Source organism: Dipodomys spectabilis, unplaced genomic scaffold, assembly GCF_019054845.1.
Source record: "Dipodomys spectabilis isolate Male_0828 unplaced genomic scaffold, ASM1905484v1 ptg000173l, whole genome shotgun sequence".
Classification (NCBI taxonomy): Eukaryota; Metazoa; Chordata; class Mammalia; order Rodentia; family Heteromyidae; genus Dipodomys; species Dipodomys spectabilis.
The window spans coordinates 2,487,987-2,515,951 of record NW_024870850.1 but is presented as its reverse complement, the minus strand read 5'-3'; the positions used below and the strand labels follow the sequence as shown (position 1 = coordinate 2,515,951).

The 27,965-nt window shown below is 38.4% G+C and overlaps 1 protein-coding gene across 1 annotated transcript; it reads left to right on the top strand.

The window, feature by feature from the left end:
* Window positions 1-2: 2 nt before the first annotated feature.
* LOC122119891 (vomeronasal type-2 receptor 116-like) lies at window positions 3-27,801 on the top strand. Its single transcript, XM_042693951.1, has 9 exons — window positions 3-91; window positions 1,906-2,044; window positions 7,454-7,509; window positions 10,613-10,843; window positions 19,491-19,779; window positions 21,285-22,091; window positions 24,075-24,302; window positions 25,141-25,264; window positions 26,879-27,801. The coding sequence occupies exons 1-9, from the start codon at window positions 3-5 to the stop codon at window positions 27,799-27,801; spliced, it is 2,886 nt and encodes a 961-aa protein (XP_042549885.1).
* The last annotated feature ends 164 nt before the right edge of the window (window positions 27,802-27,965 follow it).

The following is a 27,965-nucleotide window of genomic DNA, read 5'->3' as shown; positions in this document are numbered from 1 at the left end:
TAATGGAAGACCGCCAATTAGTAACCCCACTGTACCCCGTTCCAAAGGACCTTGAAAATCTGACTCTACTAACTGAACGCCCATTTGCGGGGTTAGTACGAGTGTGGTGGCGCGGAGGTCCAGTCCCGCCGAGCCTGTAGTGGTTCTCCGCGGTTCTTGGGATGCCTCAGGGTAGGCCATCCTTCTTGGGAAATTTCCTCGTTTGGGCTCTCCATTGCCCCATACATTTGCGGGCCCTGGGGACGGGGGCCCCTCTGCCCGTTTTTTGGCTGCGTGATGGGGCCCAAGGGCTGGCCGTTAACATCTTTGACTGATCTACATTCATTGGCCCAATGCTTTCCTTTCTTACATCTGGTGCACAGCCCTGGCTGTTTACCCGTTGTAACTCCTCCAGCTTTTCCGGTTACTTTTCTCTCTGGGCAATCTCTCTTGAAATGACCAGCCTTGCCACACTTGAAGCATGCTCCAGATGTCACTCCAGAGTTTCCCACCCCCCCCCCCCTCGCCTATTTGAATACTGGAGTACTGCCCCGGCAAGGCCTGCATTAGTTAGAGGTCCTCCCAGTTCTCTGCACACTTTCATCCATGCCTCCAACCCTCTATGTTTATATGGGGTAATGGCGGCTTTACATTCTTTGGTGCATTGCTCATAGACTAATTGTTTTATAAGAGGCATGGCCATGTCAGGGTCCCCAAAAATTCTGCCTGCTGCTTCCACCATTCTGGCCACAAAATCTGAAAAAGGCTTGGTAGCCCCCTGCAGGATCTTGGTGAGATTGCCGCTAACTTCCCCCTTATTCGGTAGTGATTTCCATGCCTTAATGCAAACATCATTTATCTGTTGATACACTTCAGGGGGATATCCTGTCTGAGCATTAGCAAAGCGGCCTTGTCCTAAGAGCATGTCTCTGTCCCAAGCATGGTGTCCATTTGCTTGATTAATGGCTGCCTGTTCATTACAAAATTCCAGCATAAATGCCCTCCAATCCAAGTATTGGCCTGGACTCAAACATGCCCGTGCTAGGCTCGCCCAATCAGAGGGGTCATGCAGTATCTTTTTATAGCTTCCACTTGAGCTACAGTAAAAGAGGCTGTAATCCCATACGTCCGAACAGACTCAGCCAGGGACTTAACTACTTTAAATTCTAGAGGCTCATGAAATCTCTGTTGATTACCGTCTTGAAAAACTGGGAAGGCGAGTTCTGCTCGAGCAGTTCGCCAAGTATCCGGGCAAAATGTGTGTCCATTGGCTCCATGTTGATATGGAGGAGGAGCTAAAGGGGTCTGACCGGAAGTTCTTTCTACGTCAGCTAAAGGGGCCTGACCGGAAGTTCTTTCTACGTCATCATTAAGCACAGGTTGACTTAGCTTACGTTCTCCCCTTTTTATACGGCTCCTTTTCATCTGTTGAACAAGTGCTCTCACTTCTTCCTCCTCTAACTCCCTGGAACTCCCTCTTTCTGATTTTAGCTCGGACAGATCTGGGTATAGTCGCCCCCTTCTGCCCTGTTCACTGTCTCCCTTTTCACTGATCGCCTTCTCTGACCTCTCCTCCTGTAACTGCTCCAGTGCTGACTGTCCATTTTCTATAACCTCACAGCAGCTCTGATCCTCCAGGCAGCCACTAATCAATCTCCAAATGGGGCGGACTCCTGCCTTTAATGTGCCCTGTTCATAGGCAAAGTCCAAATCCCTCCCTAATTTGTCCCATGAGGCTATTGTAAGGCTCCCGTACACTAAAGTACTCTTCCTTAACTTTAGTCCTTTCGAACGTAGTAGCTCTTCCAGGGCCAGAAAAATTGGATGTGACGTCGCGGCGCCCATCTTAGTTATTTTTTGTTACTTTCACTTTAGGCCTGTATTTTATTTCTTCCCGGGTTTCCGCTCTCTCTTTTATCTACCGAGACGAGCCCCGTATTATGCCCGCTTTAATCGCGGAATACCACTTCACCTGGGAACTTACCCCTGCTCTTGTCTCGGATTCCCCCTTTTCCTGGGAACTTACCGGTGTACCACCCTGACGGCAGAGAGTTCTGAAATCCCCGTACGGGCCACCAGCTGTCTCGACCACCTCAACCAGCAAGGAAGACGCGACCCGGGATTCTTCTCAATGCGGTTTATTCAGGAACCTTGTCTACAAGCTTCTCTCCCACTTGCTTCTGCCCACTTCTCTCCGCTTCTCCCGCTTCCTCTCCTTCCCGCCCCCGCGCTCCGGTTATAAGCCTCCTGGATGGCCAATCCCGAAGCGCCACGTGGCATATACCGATAGGGTTGCAAACACGGAAGCAAACTAGGAGAAAAGTCATAGCCATATAAGGAGTTGTTTTTCTTACAGAGAGCACTCGTCACCGGGAAGACGGAAGGTGGGAGCCAGTGCCATCTTTGGTCACAGCCGCGCCATGTGGTCACGCCATTTTTGCGGCCGCGCCTTACGGCCACGCCGTCTTTGGTCGCGGCTCCCGCAGCTCTCCACATTCTTGCCTTTGTCACCTGACTTCTCTACCTAGTAGCCAGATGTCACATGTAGCTAGGGACATTTCTACCAACATTTTCAGCCCCAAGTCCTTCCTCTTGCCATTTATTTGCTCTCTAGTATTTTTTTTCCAGCCCCTCAATGCTCATGAGACTTCTCCTGACTTCATCTAAGGACTCAATCCACCGAGGGACAGCTGCTGCTCACTGCCTTCTCTGGGAGGGGACCAAATTCCAGCCTTTTACCCCTATTGTCGACGCCCCTTGTCAGCATGAAGTAGCCAGAGAGAATCCTTGCCCTGTTTCATGATTATTAAAAGGCTGGAATGTAAGGTCCGCTCCTGGATGGCCAGCAGACTCCACCCTCCTCGCAGAAAAGTCTCCACCCAGTACCTGCGTTACCTAGGCAACAGGGACACCTGGAAGAGGTCACATCTGCATCCGCTGAGGTCACATCTGAATTTGATGTGGCCACACCTTTCTCTGCCCATACCCTACATAAGGCCTAGCCCAGGCCCAGATCTCTCTCTCTGTTCTTTTCTAGTGCTCCATGCTCTCTCTGCTCTTGGCTCTCTCTCAGCTCTCTCTCTTCTCACTCTCTTCTCTCTCTCTGCTCTCTCTCTGCTCTCTCTGCTCCTTTCTAGCTCTTTCCTCTCTTTCCCAGCTCTCTCTCTTTCCTAGGCCTTTCCCAGCCATGTGGAGTGCCAACCTTGTCTGGTCCCAGCAGGTCTACTGAATAAACCTATCCCTTACCTGAAAAAAAAAAGAATATGTGATACATATATGTGTATATAAATACATATTCATATATATATTATATATATGAATTCTATGCCTCAATCAGAAAGAATGAAACTGCCAATTAGTAAATGGAAAGACTTGGAAAAAATTATATTAAGTGAAGTAAGCAAGACACAAAGAAACATAGGTCCTATGGTTTCCATTATTTGCAATAACTAATATACCTGTAGGATAATCTTGTCAGAGAAGCAGAAAAGGTCAAAAGCTATACATATATGACCATATAAGATGATGCTAAGAGCCCAAAGAAGTATAGGTCCCATGGTTTCCCTTATTTGCAATATCTAGTATATATATGAGTCAAGCAGAAAAGGTCAGATAAGGTGATGTTAGGAAAATGAACCCTAAGATATGTATTCAAATGTATTTTTTCTTTCATGCGATTGTTTCTAACACATTTATAAGATTATTTCTTTGTTGCTTTGTATGTCCCTCCCCCACAGTATAACCCCTGCTTTCACTGTATTTGATGTCGGTATAATTTGTGGAGGGGAAGGGGAAAAACAAATCGTTTAAGTAGGGATACAGGTGGACCCATTGTAACAATGAGATGTACAAGACATTATGTCCAAAATGAACTTTACAACTTTGATGCAGGGAGGTGGGGTGGGGGAAAGTTGGAGCATAGAAGACTGGGTGGGGAAACAGGGGGAGGATGGGAAGGGGAAACAAAGGAGGAGGCAACAATGCTTGATAAGAAATGTACTCATCTATGCCTCCATCAGAAAGAATGACATTGCCCCATTTGTTAGGAAATGGAAAGACTTAGAAAAAATTTTATTAAGTTAAGTAAGCCAAGCCCAAAGAAACATAGGTCCCAAGGTTTCCCTTATTTGCAATATCTAGTATATGTATGAGTCAAGCAGAAAAGGTCAGATAAGGTGATGTTAGGAAAATGAACCCTAAGATATGTATTTAAATGTGTTTTTCTTTCATGCATTTGTTTCTAAAGCATTTGTAAGATTATTTCTTTGTTGCTTTATATGTCCCGCCCCCACAGTATAACCCCTGCTTTTACTGTATTTGATGTTGGCATAATTTGTGGAGGGGAAGGGGAAAAACAAGTCGTTTAAATAAGGATACAGATGGACCCGTTGCAACAATGAGAAGTACAAGTTTTCATGTAGAAAATGAACTTTACAACTTTGGATTGGGGGAGGGGCGGGGGAGGCTGGGAAGGGATGGGAAGGGTAAACAAAGGAGGAGGCTACAATGCTTGATAAGAAATGTACTCACAATCTTGCCCATGTAATTCTAATCCCTCTGTACAGTATTTTCCCAATAAAAAAATAAAAAAAAGAAATGTACTCATTATCTTGCCCATGTAATTGTAACCCTTCTGTACAGTATTTTCACAATAAAAAAAAGATGATGCTAAGAGAAATGAACACAAAGATATGGATACAGAAGTTTTTTTCTTTGTTGAAATTGTTTTTAATATACTATGTGATTTTTTGTTTCTTTTGCATGTTCTTTCCCCGTAGTATAAACCCTGTTATCACTGTATTTGATTCAAGTGCCCTGAATCTTGTATATACATTTTTCTAATTTGGAGAAGGAAAGAGAAACAACAAAATGCTGAAACAAGGATACAGGTTGACCCATTGTAACAATGAGACACACAAGATAGAGTAGTGAAAACAAAATTTACAAATTCGGGGGTGGGGAGAGAGGAGTTAGACAATGGGGAGGGAAGGGATAGTAGGGTGAAAACAAAGGAGGGAGTAACAATACTGGATAGGAAATGTACTCATTACCTTACATATGTAACTGTAACCCCTCTGTACAGTATCTTCACAATTAAAAAATAAATAAAAACTAAAATTAGATATGTGATATTATCTAAATTATTGTTGATACACCCAAATGAATATGTCAGGATATAACAGAGGTGCTTGCACAGTAGAGGTTACTGTGGCCCAATTCACAATAGGGAACCTGTAGAAAAAGTTCAGCTACCTGATGAAAGATTAATATTAGAAAATGCAATTTATACACAAAACAGTATTGTTTACACAAAAACACCAATATATTATCTTTGCTAGCAAGTTAATGGTAGCACCAAAGATCATTATATTAAGTAGTACAGTTTCAGAAAGATAAATGTCCACATGTTTTTTCTCTATTTTATGGAACCTGGAATGCAAGATGAATATACATAAGCATTTGTTATGAATACACAAGCAGACACATACAAAAGGTGTGTAATTATAAGACTGAAGAGCTTATGGGGAGGGAAGATGGAAGAGAAATTTCAAAAGGGTGAATGCTATCAAATTACAATATACATTTATATGAAGTTGGCTTCAGTCCACATAGGGAAAGTTGCTTAAAAAATAAAATAGGGAAGATGAGGAAAGAGAAGAGTCCTATAAGTGTGTAGTTACAGTAAACTAAAACTTTTTCATGCCAAAAACATGATACTGAATCATTTTTAAAACGTTTGTTGAATACTTAAAGTGAATGAATAAATGAAGTGCAATTCAGGAGCTGCCCATTTGTGGACACTAGTTCATGGGGGAGTCTGAATGGAGATGGTGACAAATGCTCAACTTGTAAATAATATATGTATGAAAATATCTGATGTAGATGTATTAAAGTAGAGCAATGAAATATGCTTATAATGTTTTAAGAAAGTAGAAAGTGGATGAAAGTGTTCTCTTATCAAAGAACCATATACATACAGAAATGTCCAAAAGTAACTTTCTTGCACAAATAATAGGTGCTGTTAAATGCATTAAGAAAATGATAAAATGCTATAAACGTACTAAATATTAAAAGTAATATCAATGGTCATCTGATTAGAAAGTGTGATTTTCTTGTTTTTTTTTAATTGTGAAAGTACCATACAGAGGGGTTACAATTACATATCAAGGTAATGAATAAATTTCTTATCAAGAGTTGTTGCTTAGTTTCCCCTTTCCATCTCTTCCCATCTTCCCTCATTCCTCCCTCATCCAAGTTGTAAAGTTTGTTTGTCAACATAAGAACTTGTATATCTCATTGTTGCAATGGGTCCACCTGTATCCCTATTTAAACAATTTGTTTTTTCCCTTCCCCTCCACAAATTATACCGACATCAAATACAGTAAAAACAGGGGTTATACCATGGGAGAGGGACATACAAAGCAACAAAGAAATCATATTATAAATGTTAGAAACAATCACAAGAAAGAAAAAAACATTTGAGTCCTTATCTTGGAGTTCATTTCGCCTAACATCAACTTATCTGAACTTTCCTGCTTGTATCAGACATATACTAGTTATTGCAAATAAGGGAAACCATGGAACCTATGTGTCTTTAGGCCTAGCTCACTGCACTTAATATATTTTTTTCCAAGTCTTTCCATTTCCTAACAAATGGGGCAATGTCATTCTTTATGGTGGAGGCATAGAATTCCATTGTGTATATATATTACATTTTCTTGATCCATTCATCTACTGAGGGGCATCTGGGTTGGTTTCATATCTTAGCTATGGTAAATAATGCTGCAATAAACATATTTGTGCTCGTAGTTTTAGTATGGTCTTGTTTGTGATCATTTGAGTAAATGCCCAAAAGTGAGATTGCTGGGTCATAAGGGAGCTCCATGGGTAGTCTTTTGAGGAACCTCCATACTACTTTACAAAGTGGTTGAACAAGTTTACACTCCCACCAACAATGCAGTAGGGTTCCCTTCTGTCCACATCTCCTCCAGTATCTGTTGTTATTATAGTTCTTGATAATAGCCATTCTAACTGGGATGAGGTGGTATCTCAATGTTGTTTTGATTTGCATTTCTTTTATGGCTAGGGAAGTTGAGCATTTCTTCATGTGTCTATTGGCCATCGGTCTTTCCTCTTCAGAGAAGTTTCTCTTTATGTCTTTAGCCCACTTATTTATTGGGCAGTTGTTTCTTTGAAGATTAGTTGTTGGGGGATTTAGTTTTTGAGTTCCAGGTATATTTTAGATGAGACCCTAGTCCATTATGTGGCTAGTGAAGATTTTCTCCCAATCTATGGAGTTTTTATTGATCTTGCTAGCTATGACCTTTGCCATGCCGAAGCTCTGCAATTTCATGCAATCCCATTTGTCCAAACTTTCTTTGATTTGTTGTGTTTCTGGATCTCTATTAAGAAAATTTCGACCTGTGCCAAGGAGACCTAGGGTTTCTCTTATTCTGTCTTGTATTGTTTTTAGGGTGTCTGCTTTGACTCAGAGGCCTTTGATCCGTTTCGAGTAGATTCTTTTGCAGGGTGATATATAAGGATCTAGCTTTAGTTTTCTACAAGTAGTTCACCAATTTGGCCAGCCCCATTTCCTGGAGAGGCTGTCTCTATTCCATTCTATTTTTTAGCTTCCTTATTGAATATTAGATGGCTATAAGTCTGTAGGTTCATTTCTGGGTTTTCAATTCTATTCTCTGGGTCCTGACTTCTGTTCTTGTGCCAGTACCAAGCTGTTTTGATTACTGTGGCTTTGTAGTAGAGTTTGAAATTTGATATTGATATTCCTCCAGCAGTGTTTTTTCTGTTAAGGATCGTTTTTGCTGTTCAGGCCCTTTTATTATTCCTTATGAATTTTTGGATTGCCTCTTCTATTTCCTTGAAGAATGATGTTGGAATATTGATATGTATCTCATTGAATTTGTAGATAGCCTTGGGAATTACTGCTATTTTCATGGTGTTGATCCTTCCAATCCGGGAACATGTGATATTTTTCCACTTTCTAAGTTCTGTTTTGTTTTCCTTTTTTATGTTTTTAAAGTTTTCTTCATAGAGGTCCTTCACTTCTTTGGTTAGGTTAATTTCTAGGTATTTTACTTTTTGTGGGGCTATTACGAATGGAGTTGCTTTCCTAATTTCAGCCACTCTTTTCTCATTGTTGGCATACAGAAAAGCCATTGATTTTTGAGGGTTAATTTGGGAGTGGTGTAATTTGTGGAGGAGAAGGGAAAAAAACAAATCGTTTAAATAGGGATACAGGTGGACCCATTGCAACAATGAGATGTACTAGTCATTATGTCTAAAGACGAACTTTACAACTTTGTTGAGGAGAGGGAGTCGGGAGGAAGATTCAGTCGGGTGGGGGAATTGGATGGAGGATGGGAAGGAATGGGAAGGGGAAAAAAAGGAGGAGGCTACAATGCTTATAAGAAATGTACTCATTATCTTGCCCATGTAATTGTAACCTCTCTGTAGAGTATTTTCACAATTAAAAAAAAAGTCAACACTGTTCATGGAAATGCAAATTCATGCTACCATTATGGAAATCAGTAAGTGGTTATCCCAAAGAACTAAAAATAGATCTCCTAGGCCAGTTGTATCATACTAGGCTGTATATTCTAAAGAATGTATGTGAAGGTACAAGAGTCACACTTGGACACACAAGTATACTGCAGAAGTATGCATAATAGCCAAACTATGGAAATAGTTAAGATGATTTCTAAAGTATTATTCACAGGAATATTTTATTGGTATGGAAATGCAGATAACTGATGATTACCATGTTAAGTGAAGTAAGCCAGGTTTATAAAGGCAAAGTTCATGTGCTTTTTCTCAAATGTGGAAGCCAGAGCTACAGACAACATATTACATATATATATATACACTTAAGTAACACACACACAAATAACCATTTGTGTTATTATGGGAATCTTTAAAAAGGCTAGGAAAAAGGGGAGGAGAAAATAGTATCATAAACAATACATAATAACAAAGTCCTGCGAGCTATTGGATATTAGCTGGTGGAGAGATGAGGAAAGAAGGAGTAATATGTAGAGATATTTAGGTTGAAATATAACACATGCAGGTGTCCAATACACAGTGAATGTCTTCTAATAGTTATTATACATAAAAATGAAGGACAGAAGTACACGAGCTTGAATCCAATTGTAGACACTATATAGAGGTAGGGGAGAGCAGTGAATGAAGATGCAGAGGAAAGTAGACCCAAGTCAATGTACTTCTTACACATATGTGAAAATGGATAAATAAATTCTGCTGAAATTCATTTAATAAGGGAAGGAGTGGATGAGAGTGTGATGCAGAATTTGAATCATATAGGAGCAAATTACATACACATGTAGAAATGTCCAAATGAAAACGTTTTTTTTAAAACTAATTGACCTTGATAAAAAGTATAAAATAAGTGTTAATATTCTATTTATTACCATGTGTACTAAAATGATTAAGACCAGTGGCAACTACATTAGCAAATTTGGTATTCATACACAAAAGACAAATTTTTTCAGGTCCCAGTAGCTTTTTAAAAGCATTAAATAGAAAGTATATATATATATGAGTCAGCACATCATTACATTGTTCTAACCTTGATTTATGCTCACATGCAATTTCTGTTCTGTCCCATATGTTATCACTACAGGCAAGTGTACCACAGCATGCATTCAACAGAATAGCCTGGAATAGAATAAATTCACTGACTCATAATTTAGGATCATTGTTTTAGGATTTGAGGGGTTTTGAGATCTTTGCATAGACTCTACATCCTATATATTTGAGTGTTAGGAAATATACAGGTGGTTTTGATAGGGGAGAAAGAGTTTCTTGCGCAAGCACGGGTTCTCCGAAAAGTATAAATAGAAACACCCAAGGTGGTGGATGTATCAATGCTTCATGACAGCATATTGACTCCTGTACTCAGAATGTCCAGTGATATTGCCAGTTGTGAAGGTCAAAGTTCAGAATACAATTCTGCAGCTCAACTTCTGCACTGACCTTAGGCCACTGCAGAATTCAACATCATCATGCATTCTCTAGGCAAGCATAGATGGATGCATTTGTGGAGACTTCTGCATGGGATTCTTCTTGAAACAGGCCTGGGTCAATCAGCAGGTATGTTCTGTGGCTGTTTAGGATATTGGGTGTGTGAGATGTCCTCAGAGAATGATGCCCTATAGAGTTGGGTTGACATCTCCTTGGCATGAGCCCTTGTCAACCATCTCACCTTTCATCCAACATGGCATCTATTGATGCTTTCAAGTTGCTTCATCCCTAATAGATTTCATACAAATCATTTGCTAATGCGGGTTTGCAACCAGGAAGAACAAGAAAATTTCATCCCAGGGGTCTCACTCTCTGTGGTCATGGATGAAATCATAGCCCCTGGATGGAGAGGACAACTGGAAAACATATTTTCCATCTCGTGTTGATTTCCTAGTTGCTGGGCCTCAGGTGCAGAACCACAGGGCTGGGAGTTATCCTCATGCCTACCGGGAAATGCTGAAGGTTGCAATGACAGAAGCTGAGTAGCCATCCTTGTCAATAGAAAGGTTCATATACACATAGACACAAATACAAGGTGTATTTCTCCACCTGATTTCACGGGCTTCATTTCCAGCCAGAATTCCAGCGTGGCAGATGCTTCAGTGATGTTCCCTTTGATTTCCACACTCCTTCTTCTCCAGCTTCCACTTCGTGTCAGCTCCTTAGCAGGCACTGCCTGCTTTTCTAGAATGCAGCCCAGGGCGCATATGGATGGGGATGTGATGATTGCTGGGTTCTTCCCTCTCTATACTTTGGGAACAGATCGCAGAAACAGTGATGCTTCCCATCATGAATCAAACACATTGTAAGTTAATTCCTCCATAATTTTAGTTTCACTTACTCCTTTGTTCTCAGGCTGGGCAATGTGCAAGGAAGCTCTGGAGGCTCACAAACTATGCTTTCTATATCCTCTTCTCCAAACTCTCATCAGGGAATGAGATGCATAGTATATATCAGTTTTAATTTGTGTGTACTATGGAGTGATTTTCTGCTTCCAAGGTGGAAGAGTGGTCTCTGGTTTCCTTCCATCTAGCTTCTCCTTTCCAGGGTCATGAACTCTTCACTTTATTCTAGCATAGCAACTTGATTCCTATTGCAACAGAATGCCATTGTTTATAGCAATGGCTCCTATGTCTGTTCCAGTGCTGGGGTGACAAGGATAGTCTGGGAGGTGGCTGGCCACATTTGGAGGCAAAGATGACGATATCAGGAATTCTTTCACTGCTGTGGAATAGACTTGTAAATGTCTTAATCCTTCATGTTATTCCTAGATATTTGTCTTTCTTATGTTCCTCTACTTTTCCACATTAACCTGATTTTTCTTCCCTTGATACCCTAAAATATATTTGAGTATCTTTGTTAGTGCATATATCCAGATACTCCGAATCTTAAGATTTCATTTGATGGATATTTCTCAGCTACTTACAAATATACAAGCACTGTTGGTAGAAATCAGAGAATTCTGACATTATGATCCCATGATCCATTTTATCAAATTAATGTGTGTTGCTAAAGATCATTATGTATCATCTATGAAGTCCTTGATATAGATAAATGCCCCACAGCAATGTGATGTCTCTGGAAGAAAAAGATGAACTCAATGCCACAGCAGTAGTAGTTCTGGCAATGTTTTGCCGTTTTTACTACAATATAGGACTTGTAACTATCCGCTTTCTTTCTGTGTTACTGTATTTCATATCATGTACCCCCAGTATTTGCAAATATTTATTATGTCTCATCAAACATCTTTTTTCTCCTCCCATAGATGTAATTTCCTTTTTCTCTTTTTATGTATTTTTCTCCTAGATGTAATCTAGGAGTACTCGTTATCAGTATTTGATTCCTTTGCCTAACAGAATGATCTGTTTTTCCATTTATTTTCTTGCATTCTTGTTTGTTGTTGAAGAAAGCTCAACTTTATGTATAGAACACTTAATCTATTCATTCTCTTGTTGGCCATCCTGAGCAATTTCATGTCAGATAGTTTGTATAAAGTGACATCCATGTTTAAATTTGCATCTGTACAGAAACTTTGGCTTGATATATTTGGATAGATTGCTAAAAGTGATATAGCTGTGTCTAATATGAGCTCTATATCATGATATTTTCATTGCTTCTTAATTCTACATATCTTCATCAAAATTTGTAATTTTGTTTTATGATGATAGCCATTTTGGATTACACAATAAGGTAATGCAGAATCCTTTTGGTTTGCATTATGCTGATTGCTATAGTTGTTCAATTTTTCTCCTGAATTTCCTGTTTGTACTTTTACATTTGAAAAAAATCTTTCACTTTATTTGCCTGTTTCATAGTAGGATTCTTTCTTGTAGTGGTGTTTAAATTTCAGTGTCATTTTATGCTGTGATATTAAGCCCCATCAGATGAATAGCCAACACAGGTATCCAGCCGTTTATTTGGCTGTGTCTTCACTTCATTAAATGTTTCTTTTATTGTAGTGAATCATTAAAACTTTAACAGTTTTTATTTTGGTGCCAGTACTCTGGTTCAGACAAGATGCTTCTCCCTCTTGCTTGATACATTTGCTCACTTTCACCATGCTGCTGGTTCATTGGAGATAAGTACTTTTCTGTCCAAGCTGTCTTTAAAGTCTGACAAATCCAGGTGTGAGTCTCAATGGCTGGCTGGCTGAAACTTTTCAATTTCATGAACTCACATTTGTAAACCGTAGTGCAGATGGGATTTTTCATCTTGTGAATGAAACCAATGATTCCACTGCCATGCCCAAACCAAAGCATAACTTCTATTATTATTTTATGAAGCATTTGTATACTATCAGGAAGTATTCCTGTGCCTATATGTTGAAGTGTTTCCATTATGACAATATCTGCAATTTTCCAATCCTCAAATTTCCTAGTAAGAATTGTGATGAATTTTGACTTTTATCCTTTTGTACAATCTGAAAGGTAAGATATAGCCTAAGCATTTGTCATATGGATACTCAATTTTCACAATGCCACCACTTACTTTCGGGGTCATCTTCTAGCAGTGTGGGATTGGATAATGTCTTTATGAAGCAGATGAATGTAGTTGATTGGGAGTATTTGTAGGTCTCCTATTTCATAGGTGTCTGAGTTTATGAAATGCATTCTTTTTATTTTACTATAGTTCTCTACTATAATTGGAAGCTGGCACTACACTAGTTCAGCCTAGGTTTTTGTAGAGGTTGTGGGATTGTCTTTCTTGCCTCTGTGTTGAATTTGGATGAAGATTGTTTAGGTCATTTCTAGAATACATTGAAGATCACTTTCAAAAATAATCACAATGGGCTGGGAAGGTGGCTCAGTGGTAGGGCCCTTGCCTTGCAGTTCTGAGGCCTTGGGTTCTATTCCTCAGCACCACATAAGCAAAAAGAAAACAGTCGGTAGTGACGCTGTGGCTCAACTGGTAGAGCGCTAGTCTTGAGCTGAAGAGCTGAGGGACAGCGCCCAGGCCCAGAGTTCAGGCCCCACGACCAGACCCGCCCCCCCAAAAAAATCACAAACTCCAAAAGGGCTGTTTGGAATGTTGGTATGATGGAATTGCTGCATACCTATTTCAAGGTTCTGACTTCAAACAACAACAATACTAAGGAAAAGTTTAAGATTTATATGCACACATATTATATAAATAATATGTATATTTATTACATGTACATTAATTGTTATATAGTTTATAAAATACATAGTATTTATACATTACTCCATATATTTATAATATATCTATATATAAATATATAGTATGTATGTATATACATTTGTATTATATGTGGATAAATATATAATATATACATATAAATGTACATTTATAGCAACTGATGGACATTCAGGTTGTTACTTTTTTCTAAGATATCTTCAATGATGATATAGAGAACACAGGAGTGCAGATGGCTCTTTGCCGTACTGATTTTATTCTATTGGATAAACAGCCACCACTAACATTACTGAATCATGATTTGCATTCTTGGAAGCACCACCCTATTTTCCATAATGGCTTTAACAATGTGCACTCCTGTCACTAGAGGGCAGCCATGTACAGTTCCTTAACTCCTCATCAGGCCATTAAGTACTCCCATACATTAAGTCTCCCATACATTTACTATTCCCACCTTTGTGAGATGATAACTTTCTGTTGTTTTATTTACCTTTTTCTGGTGGTGAAGAAGTTCAAGGTTGTCATCTACATCTTTTGGCCATCTACATCTCTTTCTCTGTGCGTGTATGTATGTATGTATGTATATACAGTGACTTGAACTCAAGGCATTGCACTCTCCCTTTGTTTATTAGCTCAGCATGTACTCTGCCAGCTGAGGTATGTCTACAGTCCTGCTTTTGCTGGTAAACTAGATATAGAGGCTTCCAGATTCTTCTGCATGGGATAGTTTAGAACTAAAATCCTCTGAATCAAATGTAGGCAGAACAATGTGACAAGGTGAGGTTGTAATATGAATGTTTTCAGAATTTTGAAGAACCTCAAAGCCATGTCCATGTTGGTTGCAGTAGTTCACAGTGCCACCAATAGTGTAAGAGGTTCCCTTTCCCGGTGTCTTCACCAGCACCTAACTTTTTTTTTCTTGTAATTGTGTTGAGATGGAATTTTAGTGTCAGTAGTATTTGCATATTATTTATGTTGTAAGGATGTCAAACATGCATTCTTATACCAATTGAAATGAGTTTTGCTTCCACTAAGAGTTTAATGTTCAATTTTAAATTGGGTTCTTTCATCTTTTGCTATTGAATTTTGACCCCTTTAGAAAATCTGAATATTTATCTTTTGTTGTTTTTCCTCCTTTGTATGGGTTGCCTATTGATTCTGGTAATTGTTTCTTCTGAGCAGTAGAAACATAAATTCCACATAGTCCACTCTTCAACTTTGCTAATGAGAAATAGTCTTCACAGTTTTGTTGCAGGAAGTATTTTGATGAGGATATTTGTCACTATATTGATCATAGACATTGAATATAATTTTAATTCCTTATTTTCTTCTTTGCTTTGATATCAGGATAATGTTGGAAGCATGTAATGTGCTCTAAGGAATTCCTTTAACTTGCATATTTTTAAAATAAAGTAAGAATAATGTGCCTCAGGCAATATTTAAATTTGTTGGGACAATTCAGTAGGAAAGCCTTATTGCACTGCTTTCCTTTGATAAGATTTTATTACTGATTCAATTTCATACAATTTCTTGTTTTAATTCACGTGTCTTCCAATTTCAACTATGGAAAAGTCTCCATGTCATTTCTTCTACTTGATCAAACTTACTGACATACACATTTCTCAAAGGATATTGATCTTTTGTTTCTGTGTTTCCATGTCTAATACTATTTACTTCAGTCTTCCCTTTGTTATTCATAGTATAAGTAGGAATTTGTTCCTTTTGACTTTGAAGAATTTTTCTCAGTCTTTTTGATTACACTTATTTGGTTTGTCCTCTAATTCCTTTTTTTTTTTTTTGGTCACTCATGGAGCTTTGAACACTGGGCCTGGGCACTGTCCCTCAGCAATTCAGCTTAAGGCAAGCTCTCTATGACATGAGCCACAACACTACTTCTGGTTTTCTAGTGCTTTATTTGAGATAAGAATCTCATGGACTTTCCAGCCTGGGCTGGCTTTGAACTGTGATTCTCAGATTTCAGCCTCTTGAGTAGCTTGGATGACAGGTTTGAGCCCCCAGCGCCCAGTTTTCCTCTAATTCTTTTACTCCTACTAACTATTTTGACACCTTCTACAAATTTTGGGTTTGGTGTTTTGCTTTTCTACTTCCTTGTGTTGCAATGTTGAGTCTGTAGTATTGATCTTTATAGGATCCTTGTTATAATACTTGTTTTTTGAACCACCAAAACTGAAGGAATGGATGGGGTTGGGAAAGACAGGTGTGCTCAATGGATGGAGTGGCAGCAGTCAAGACGCAGTGTACTCATACATTGAGTTATTGAATTGAAACCCCACTCTGCAACTACTTAGATACAATTTTTTTAATGTTTCATTTTAACGCATCTTTTGCCATATTCATAGATTTTTGTATTGCTCTTTTGCATTTTCATTTGTACCAAAGATCAGCTCATATATTGACTTTCTCTTGATCCAGTGGTGGTTAAGATAATCTGACTTTCCTGTTTGCATCTATTTTCCCATTTATCTCCTTAATTTCTAGCCTTCCAACCTGGGTATCTGAGTGTGTGCTCAATACATTTTTTTAAAGTTTGAATGCTTTTATCTATCCTGGAGAACAGTCAACCTATCAGAATGTTTTATTCACAAGAAATTGAGTGAAATATTCTTTAGGTGTATATGAGGTTCATGTGATATAGGTTCATATTTAACTTGATGCCACCTTGTTGATTCTGTCTGGATGATTTCACCATTGCTGAAAGTGCTGTTATATAATCTGTAGTTATTCTTGTATTGATGACTGTGACTGTCTCTCTCTCTCAAAATCTATTAGTATTTCCTTTATATAATGAAGTGCTTAAGAGTTTGAAGATAAATATAATTGCTATGTTATCTTCCTGGTTCACTCCCCCATCATTGTAGTATGAACTTTGTCACGTTTAATTGCTTTGATTAATACAAATTTGATAAGATGTGTTGTAGATATTCCTGCTTTCTTCTGGCTTCTATTTGCTTGGTCTGCCTTATTCCATCCCTTTCCTTTCAGTGTATGTATACCCTAAAAGGGGAAGCAGGGAGTGAGGTTTTTGAGATCAATCGAGAGTGTGTACTTTCATCTTTGAAATCAGGATACATTATATCTTTTGCTTTCGTCAATTGTGGGACCTCATGGCCTGCGTGTTGTTCCTGAGCTTTTCTTCTCAAGGCTAGTGCTCTACTACTTTGAGCCAGAGAGCCACTTCTGGTATTCTTGTGATTAACTGGAAATAAGTCTCTTGGATTTTCCTGCCTGGGCTGGCTTCAAACTGTGATGATCAGATCTCAACCTCTTGAGTAGCTAACATTACAGGCATGAGCCAATGGCACCTGGCTTATGCCTTTTGGATAAATAATTTCAGGTATTTCTATTCCCAGTAATTTTTCACAGATCATTTCTCATTATGACATTATGTAACTTGTGTAGCTTCACTGAAGCTGCTTCTGAAATCTTTCTCGACAGCATTCAGAGATTAATAAATGAGTCCATTACTAGTGGTTTTTTGTGTATATTACTTTTCATTTGTTCATTATAAGTTTTCATTTTTGATTTATAGAGGGGTTAAATGTTTTTAATTATAGCAAGTTATTTTGTAATGATGACAAGTATCCATGATGAGAAGCAAACAAATGAAGAAGACAAAATGAAAACAAACTTGAGGGGAGATTATGATCATAATCCATTAAGTGAATGTAAAGAAATGTCATAAGACAATCCCTTCATACAATTAAACTCACAGAAAAACTCTCACTGAATTGTAATTTCTCTACATTTCAAATTTTGGATACCCAGTTTTACATGTTTTATACTGAGTATTGGAAATACAGTTATGAAGTTGATAGTATTTTTCTTTATCTAAGAATTGTGTATATGTTAGTGAGCATATATACAATGTTAGAACATTATCAGATTGTTTGATAATCACGCCTCAGTAAGTTTTATACATTCTTGTCTTCATTTCTTTATCATTAACCTTTTTACATTGAAAATTTTTCTTTCCTTTTCCTTATAGAAGAGATCTGATAGAGATAAATTTCCTTAACCTTGCTTGACAGAGAACATCTTGATCTCTCCTTCATTGCTACAGGATATTTCTGCTAAATGAAGTACACTTGATGGATATTATATATCATTATCAGCAGCAGTGTAAAGATGTTCTGCCCTTCTGTCCTGGTTTGTGAAGGTTTTATTGAGAAGTCAGCTGTTAAGAGGCACACTTATACACTCTGATTTCCTTTTCATTTGCAGTCTTGAGAGGACTTGATCAAAGGACAGCTTGTTGAAGATGAGATGGTGGACAATTCTATTGACCTTGATCTTCCTAAACTTTGTTTTATTTGTCTGTCTTAGGACTTGAAATCAGGTACTGGGTACAGTCCCTGAGCCATTTGCTCAAGGCTAACACTCTACTACATGAGCCACAGCTGTACTTCCAGTGTTTTGCTGGTTACGTGGAGATATGTGTCTCTTAGACTTTTCTACTATGGCTGGGTCTGTAAGTGGTCCTGATATCTCAGCCTCCTGAGTACCTAGGATTATACTCAGAGCTACCACTGAACCACTTGAGCATCAGTTCCATTCTGGCTTTTGGGTGTTTAACTGATGATAAAGAGTCTTTTGGCTTTACTGCCCCTGGCTTGCTTCCAACTGTGACCCTCAAATCTCAGGCTTCTGAGAAGATAGAATTATACATGTGAACAACTGGTGCCCAGAGACACAGTTGCCAATTTCTAATGACCTTTTCACATATTCTTTCTCTCTTTCATATATTCAGTTTTGCATTTGCATTACTGTTCCATGTAAGGGCAATTATTACTGTGCTTATTTCTGCCAATACTGAAGTTTGAACTCAGGAAATTCATGCTTTCCCTAATCTGTTTTGCTCAAAGTTAGCGATTTTATCACTTGAGCCACAACTGCACTTCCAGTTTTCTTGTAGTTTAATTGGAGATAAGCATCTTATAGTCTTCCTATCAGGGCTTGTTTCCTGAGAAGGAGAGAAATCTTTGAAGCTCTTACTTCCCATTTCCTTTCCTTTTCATTATCTCAATGTACACATATTGTGAAGGAAGTACTGATCATCAAGACATTTCCCAGCACTGAATTTCACCATGTTGGCCTTCAAACAGATTTCAGCCTAAGGCTTCATTTTGTTACTGCCCTTTCCATCCCCCAGTTTGGAGGCTCATCTCTTCGTGCAGAGTTTCTTGGAATATAGTGGAGGAGAGTAATATGGGAAACCACTTCCTGCTTCCTTTTTAAAGAATCTCATTTGCTCTGTTACATACATGAGAAAAATGGTCTCTTCTGAGGCTTCATCTATTTTTCGGTAGATAGTGCAGAAAGAGTTATTTGATATGTTGGGGATGCAAGGAAAACCACAGAGCGTAATCACCCCTTGCTCTGCATCTGAAAGTTCATCTTAAATGACATTATCTAAATTAGCATGGTCTTTTAGATAACCACGTCACTTAAATTGCATGTCTCAAAAAACAAAAACTTATTTTTCATACATGTGTTGCTAGTCACCCCAACTTTAAAACAAAAGAATATTTGGTGTCTCATAAAGACCCACTGTGTGTTTAATGGAGGGTATCCTTTTTTGGTGTTATCTATGAAAGACAGAAAAATCAAGCTCTGTGGGATTCATATGGACATCATATTACCAATATCTCATAAAAGATGTAATTTTTAAAAGTATGTAATTTGTAGAGAAACAAACACTGAATCCACCAAAGTCACTGCATTCATATGAGAATCAGTTTTGGAATATTTTTGATGAATGTCTTATGTCTCCTGTGCAGGTTTGATTTCAATTACTATCAGCTTGTTCTGGCCTTGGCTTTTGCAGTTGAGGAAATCAACAAGAAGTCCAGTCTTTTATACAACATGACTTTGGGTTTTGATATCTATAGTGCTGATTTTAGAACTTGGTCTGCTTTTGAGAATCCTTTTATTTGGCTTTCTGGGCAGAACAAGATCCCTAACTACACCTGCATGGGAGAAAGTAAGTTTGTATCAGTCCTTGCAGGAACGTCAGGAAAGACATCTGCGCAGATTGGAACACTGCTGGAACTCTACAGATTTCCACAGGTGAAGGAGAGACAGATGTATACAGATGTCTACTTTGGTTCCATTTTCAGATGTTATAAGAGAATGCTAGGAAAAGTTATAACAAAAAGCATATGCTGGGGCTGGGAAGGTGGCTCAGTGGTAGAACGCTTGCCTTGCATGCCAGAGGCCCTGGGTTCAATTCCTCAGCACCACATAAGCAAAAAGAAAAAAGCCGGAAGTGGCGCTGTGGCTCAAGTGGTTGAGCGCTTGCCTTGAGCTGAAGAGCTGAGGGACAGCGCCCAGGCCCAGGCTTCAGGCCCCACTACTGGACCCCCAAAAAAATTTAAAAAAGCATATGGTATTTTATAATATCTAAAGCTAAGTACTCCAACATACTGTGTTATCTAGACTGTCATTGTTTAAGAGAGGATGGAAAAAAAACGGAGAAAACCTAGGAATGACCGTGAGCATAGAGGTTGTTGAATACTTTTGTAGAAAGTGATCAGGAATTGGGAACTGACTAAAACATGTAAAGTTCTTGAGTGAATAGGGTTATGCATAGAAAAGCAAAATGGTTTTCTCTCATCTGTGGAAGTTGGATTTAAAATATAAACATGAAATACAAAATCAGTATGAGAACCCTTAAATGGCCAGGAACACATATACATGATTCAATGGGCTAAATTATGGTGTAACATTGACTATCCATGGTGTAACCACTGTGGATAATTTATGATTTCATGTGTGAGAGATATTATTTTGAAAGGATAGTGGATCAGATTATAATAATAGAGGAATAATGACAAATATGGTCATAATATTCAAATATATATGTACAAATGAAAAAAGGAAACAAGGGAATGAGTAGTGTTGGTATAGATAAGATGAGAATAGTAGAAATCATGAGATAAAAATCAATAGGCAGAGCTAGGAACGTGGCTCAGTGGTAGAGCGCTTGCTTTGCATGCCTGAGGCCCTGGGTTCGATTTCTCAGCACCACATAAGCAAAAAGAAAAAAGCCGGAAGTGGCTCTGTGGCTCAAGTGGTAGAGCACTAGCCTTGAGCTGAAGAGCTGAGGGACAGTGCCTAGGCCCTGAGTTCAGGCCCCACGACCCGACCCCTTCCCCCCCAAAAATCAATAGGCATTATACACATAATAGACATGCTCAATTGAAGAATCATTGTACAATGATTAAAAAATAATTTACAGTTTAAGTTAAAAACTTTAAAAATCAAGCTCTTCAAGATGGTAATGTGGTAGAGTGCTTTCCTAGCATGCATGAATCCCAGGGTTTGACTCCACAGTAGCAAATAAACAAAAAAAGTCAGAAATGGCACTGTGGCTCAAGTGGTAGAGCACTTGCCTTGAGCACAGAGAGAGTCAAGGATCGTGCCAGGACCTGAGTTCAAGTCCCCAGCAATAGAAAAAAAAATCAAACCCTACCTTTGACACAAGACAACTGTTGCTTAATATAAATCAAGATTGAGGTTGTGATGTATAGGAAATTTCTGGCTTGTGAACCTCCAATTTTCTTTCCCTTTAGTTTACGTTTGGGGCTTTTGATTCTGCCCTGAGTGACCATGGCAAATTTCCTTCTCTCTATCAAATGTCCCCAAAAGACACATCTCTAGCCATTGCCATGGTCTCCTTACTGCTTCATTACAACTGGAACTGGATAGGGTTATTGATATCACAAGATGAGAATGGTTTGTTGATCCTTTCAGAACTGAGAGAAGCAATGGACAAGAACAGAATCTGTGTAGCCTTTGAGCATATGATCTCTGACAGTCCTACAACACAACTAATTAACATCATGGCAATTCAGAACCAGATTAAAAAATCATCAGCAAATGTACTTATCATTTATGGTAATAAGGAATACCTGCTAGGATTAATGGTATATCTTGGGCAATTTTTAATAACAAGCAAAGTTTGGCTCTTGAACTCACAGTGTGATTTATGCATTGGAAGAAATTATTTCATATTAGGCTCATATCATGTGCCTCTCATTTTTTCATATCACCATGAAGACATAGCTGGATTCACAGATTTTATCAGGGAAGTCAACCCTTCCAAATACCCAGAAGACTTTTACCTTGCTAAGTTGTGGTTTCTCTCTTTTAATTGCTCTCATTTTGAGTCTGACTGTGTAATGTGGGAGAACTGTCCACATGATGCCTCCTTGGAATGGTTGCCTAGGCAAATTTTTGACATGGCCATGTCTGAAGAGAGTTACAATATCTACAATGCTGTCTATGCTGTGGCACAAGCCCTCCATGAAATGTTTCTTCATCAAACTGAAGAGCCAACAATGGGTAATGGAAGATGGTGGGTGCATTCTCCTGCACAGGTAAGGCCTTCACTTTTGGAATCCACACATAAAAAGCAAAGTAAATTTAAATACACTCAAATATTTTCCTATTGACCCAAGAGAAATTGTACTTTTAAGAATATTTGAGAGGCTACTCCTGACTTCTGAGCATGTGTTCTTAGAGGTATAAATAGCAGAGGTGATGTGTTTCATGTTCCCATCAATTCCTGTGTTACAAATGACATCAATAAGTTCACAGCTAATGAATGTTCTTGCAATCTTTTTTTCACTAGAAGCTTCTTAATAGCAAAGGATGATCTGTTCTTTAAGTATTTAATTATTCCAATGATTTTGTTTCTCAGAAAGTAACTTAAGTGATTGTTGGGATTGGGAAAAATGAGGAAGAATGATGGAAGTGGTGACATTGAGCTGCCTTGTACAACACAATGACTCTGTACCATACATAAAGATAAAAATAAAATGAATCATTAACAATTTCCATATTTAACACATTAATAAATTAAATGAGCTGGCTTACTCCTGTCATCCTAGCTCCTCAAGAGGCTGAGATCTTAGGATTCCTGTTGGAAGTCAGATTGGGCAGGAAAGTCTCTGAGACTCTTATCTCCAATTCACCACCAGAAAACCAGAAGTGGCTTTGTGGGTAAAAGTGGTGGAATGCTAGCCCTCAGTGAACAAACTCATGGACAGCACCTAAGCTCTGAGTACAAGCCCCATGACTAACAAAAATACAAATAAAAATTAATTAATTAAATACACACAAAAATAATTGGCTTTGTAATGAAATTCTTGAATATTGATAAAAATTGTAAGTTCTTCAAAACTCTTATGTAGGGAACTAAGAATTTTCTCATTCATCATTATGTAGTGGTAGATTCTCTTGAAAAAATTCTATGTACCAACCAGAATTCAAAAATATGACTTGGTTTTTTCCCAGTACACATTCTTTAATGATACTTCATTAGATATCTGTGTTATTTTTTTCAATTTTTTTATTGTGAAAATAATGTACAGAGGGGTTACAATTACATGGCCTTGATAATGAGTACATTTCTTATCAAGAATTGTAGCCTCCTCCTTTGTTCCCCTTACTATCCCTTCCTATCAACCCTCGCCCCCCCCCCCCAACCAATCCTCCTCCTCCCTCTCCCCCCCCACCAAAGTTGTAAAGTTCGTTTTGGACATAACGACTTGTACATCTCATTGTTGTGACTGGTCCACCTGTATCTCTATTTAAACGATTTGTTTTTTCCCTTCCCCTCCACAAATTATACCAACATCAAATACAGTGAAAGCAGGGGTTATACCCTGGGGGAGGGACATACAAAGCAACAAAGAAATAATCTTATAAATCTGTTAGAAACAATCCCATGAAAGAAAAAAAAATTTGAATACATATCTTAGGGTTCATATCCTTAGCATCAACTTATCTGACCTTTTCTGCTTGACTCAGACATATAATAGTTATTGCAAATAAGGGAAACGTTGGGACCCATGTTTCTTTGGGTCTGGCTTACTTCACTTAATACAATTTTTCCAAGTCTTTCCAATGGGGCAATGACATTCTTTCTGATGGAGCCATAGAATTCCATTATGAATATATACCACATTTTCTTGATCCATTCATCTACTGAGGGGCATCTGGGTTGGTTCCATATCTTAGCTATGGTAAATAATGCTGCAATAAACATAGTCATGCTGGTAGCTTTAGTGTGGTATTGTTTGTGAACATTTGGGTAAATGCCCAAAAGTGGGATTGCTGGGTCATAGGCGAGCTCTATGTGGAGTCTTTTGAGGAATCTCCATACTGCTTTCCAAAGTGATTGAACAAGTTTACACTCCCACCAACAATGAAAAAATATTCCCTTCTGTCCACATCCCCATCTGTGTTAATTTTTAATGATAATGTAAGGATTAAGGGAATGAGAGGTTTGGCTTAATTCAGGATTTCTGTTTCAACTCTTGGATTCTCTTCACCATGACATGATGTATCTCTTGTAGCTGCACCCTTTTCTGAAGAACATCCAGTTTTACAATCCTGCTGGAGACCAAGTGATTTTGAATGAAGAATGGAAATTAGAGGCAGAATATGACATTTTGAATATTTGGAATTTTCCAGAAGGTCTAGAGCTCAAAGTGAAAATTGGGGTGTTTTCTCCGTATGCTCCTTATGGTCATCAACTGTCTGTATCTAAAGATATGATAGAGTGGGCCATAGGAACTACTGAGGTGGGTACAGGTTAACAAAAATGATTAGAACTCAATATCAGAAAACAAAAAGAACCCTTAGATATTATGTACTCACTAATGACTCAGAATTATTGAGAAATTGTTTGGTTTACTTAGGTGGAAAGGAAAGTATTAATTGAACATTTCTAAATGTTCATTTATCATTAAATCTAAATGACATCTACTATAATTGTATTCTAGTATTAGAACAAAATACATGAAAAATCAATTATTTCATAAAGTGGAAAGGTTTATTTTGCACACCCCAGTGGCTGTATCAATCCACCCTTATTTGATCTGTTATGTAAGCATGTATTTTTTTTATTTTACTTTTTTATTGTTCCCCTTCCCATCCTTTCCCATACATAGCCTGTATGGTGAGAGGAATTATCTAAGAGCCTGTACCAGAGGAAAATGATGAACTCATCGCAACTGGAAGACAAATAGGAACATATGATGGTCTAGCATGGCATTAAAAGTTTCAATGATATTTTACTACTTGTTTCCACATTACCATCTTTCACAAATCAGTAAGAGAAATATTATTATATGAATTCAATGAAATTTCTGGCTTAGTTGGGTATGAATGTCTTTCCATTAGGAACCACTTCTTAAAGGTTCCTCAATTCTCAGTAATAGCATAGGGTGAAGTTGAAAGTTGTAGTACAAAGGCCTTTGTGGATTGTGTCAGGAAATATGAAATAGCATCCAATCAATTGACTAACATTAAGTATTTAAAATAATCATACTTAATGTTCAAAAGTTTAGGAACACTTGATTTTATTGACTATCAGGTAATAGTCTGAATATTTACCAGCACATATTTGATTTTCCTCAGACTCCTCACTCTGTTTGCAGTGAGAGTTGTGGTGCTGGATTCAGGAAATCTCCTCAGGTGGGAAAGGCTGTCTGTTGCTTTGATTGTATCCCTTGCGTAGAGAATGAGATTTCTAATGGGACAGGTAAGTCTCTGACTAAAGAGGAAATTCTCTATCTCTTCCTAGTTTTCAACAATGTATCTAAGCCCATGGAAAATGTTTTGTATTTGGATTACAGTCCCAAAGTCTTCCTTCTTTCAGTAATTTAATTGTAACTACTGATAATGATCCTTGAAATAACACACCTCATGGCCTTAAATTATATCTGGGATTAATTTTGATATGGCATTTTGCACATTTTAATCTTAAGAAAACATTGTCTCCACTACTCGTAATGAAGTTTTAAGTTTTTTATTGTGGTTGTTCTACCGAGGTATTACAGTTACATAAATCAGGTAAAGAGTACAATTCTTTGTGTACCATGTGTCCCCTTCCCTGCCTCATTGCCAGTTTTTCCTCTCCCATTCCCACCTGACAAGTTGTACAGTTCATTTTCCACATAGTGTCTAGTAAGTTGTATTTATTTACCCTTGTTGTATTTGTTCCACATTTTCTGTGACCCCCTTACCCTTCCAAATACAAGACAAAGGGAAACTAACAAGACAAAGGGAAAAGAAAACAAAACAGCAACAACAGCAACTGAAAAACATCTCTCCTTTCCTTTTCATGGAATTTATTCATATGAAGCATTTTCTATGCTCATATGCACCTCACTATGAGCCTTTTTCAATGACTCATGCATATCCTTCTTTGTCCTCAGAGAATGTTCAGAGTTCATTTAGCTTCTCTATTAAGGTGCAGTATGAATACCTGTAAAAGACAGACTCTCCATTTTCTTCCAAATTATATTTATGCCACAAAGAACACATAAATCTTGCATATTTTTATTTCCCTGCCCAGAATTGTTCTTGCAGTAGAGAAAGTGCTTTGAAACCTGAGTTTGGTTTGCATATTAGACACAAGTATCCTGCAGAGCATGATTTTGGAGCTATAAAGAGAAACTTGATCCTCAATTCCCACTGCTTTACAGGTGGGAAAAATTCAAAGATAATAAGATGAATTCAAGAATGTAACACAGGTCTCCTTTTAAAATTTCAAACACACTCATAAAGCAATGTAACCTATATTATTCACAATTTTGAATGGCAGTAGCAGAGTTTTACCCACAGTACCGAAATTCATATAATAGCAGCACAAAGAAATCAGAAAATTACTTTTATTTCACTTGACTTATGAAAAATGTCCTTTTCCAATATATTTTAAAGTCAGTTTGAATAAAGCAGAACATCTTATAAAATGAATGTTCTTTCAGGTATTTTGTCACAATGTAAAATACTATTATAACAGATGGTGTTTTGATTTTATGATAAATAAATGAACTTTTAGAAATATCTAATTAGCATGTTTCTTTCCTACTTCAGAGTCAGTGAGTAAAACAAAAAACAAGGAAACAAAACAAGTAAAAACAAAATATCAAGTAAAAAAAAAACAAGGAATGTGAGCATGAGTATGAAGTTGCTGCGTACAAACTGTGAAAACAAACAGTTTCAGGCATTTTTAATTTTACTTGGTACTATGAACTCTTATGTTAATGAGAACTAATTTGTTAGGGTCCCCTCTAAGAAGGGACTTACCAATTTCCATTGAGGTAAAGGCAGTACTGAAACGAGTCAAATGGTAACTCCCTCTTCTTACCAGATATGGAGCAGTGTATGAAGTGTCCAGATGATGAGTATGCCAACACAGAGAGAAACCAGTGCCTCCCCAAAGCTGCAAGTTTCCTGGCTCATGAAGAACCCATGGGAATGACCCTGGACTGTGTGGCTCTCTGCTTCTCCACCCTCACTGCTGTTATTCTAGGAGTCTTTGTGATGTATCAAGACACTCCCATTGTGAAAGCCAACAACCTGTATCTCAGTTACATCCTGCTCATCTCCCTCATGTTCTGTTTCCTCTGTTCCTTGCTCTTTATTGGCCTTCCCAACACAGTCACCTGCATCTTGCAGCAGACCATATTCGGTCTTGTCTTCACTGTGGCTGTTTCCACAGTGTTGGCCAAAACTGTGACTGTGGTTCTGGCCTTCAAGGCCACTTCTCCAGGGAGAAAGATGAGGTGGCTGCTGGTATCAGGGGCTCCTAACTTCATCATCCCCATCTGCACCCTCATCCAGGTGACTGTCTGTGGAGTCTGGCTGGGAACTTCTCCTCCCTTTGTGGACACAGATGCATTTTCTGAACGGGGCCATGTCATCATTCTGTGCAACAAGGGCTCCCTCACTGCCTTCTACTGTGTCCTGGGATACCTGGGCTCCCTGGCCTTGGCCAGCTTCACTGTGGCTTTTCTGGCCAGGAACCTGCCTGACACCTTCAATGAAGCCAAGTTCCTGACCTTCAGCATGCTGGTGTTCTGCAGTGTATGGGTCACCTTCCTGACTGTCTACCACAGTGCCAAGGGGAAGGTCATGGTGGCTGTGGAGGTCTTCTCCATCTTGGCCTCCAGTGCAGGGCTCCTGGGCTGCATCTTTCTCCCCAAGTGCTACATCATCTTGATAAGACCAGATAGAAATTCTCTGCATGGCTTCAAGGACAAAATTCATACTGTGAGAAAGAAGCCTTCTTAACATAAAACTCAGGTGTTTGATCAAATGAATAGAATATCCCACCTAAATAGCTCTTTTTCCAGTCTTGTAATATGTTATATTATATTGTAAGAATCACTTCAACAAATATATCGATCTTACTCATTTCTCTAGTAGTAGTAGTCACAAATTTTAGCAACAGCTGC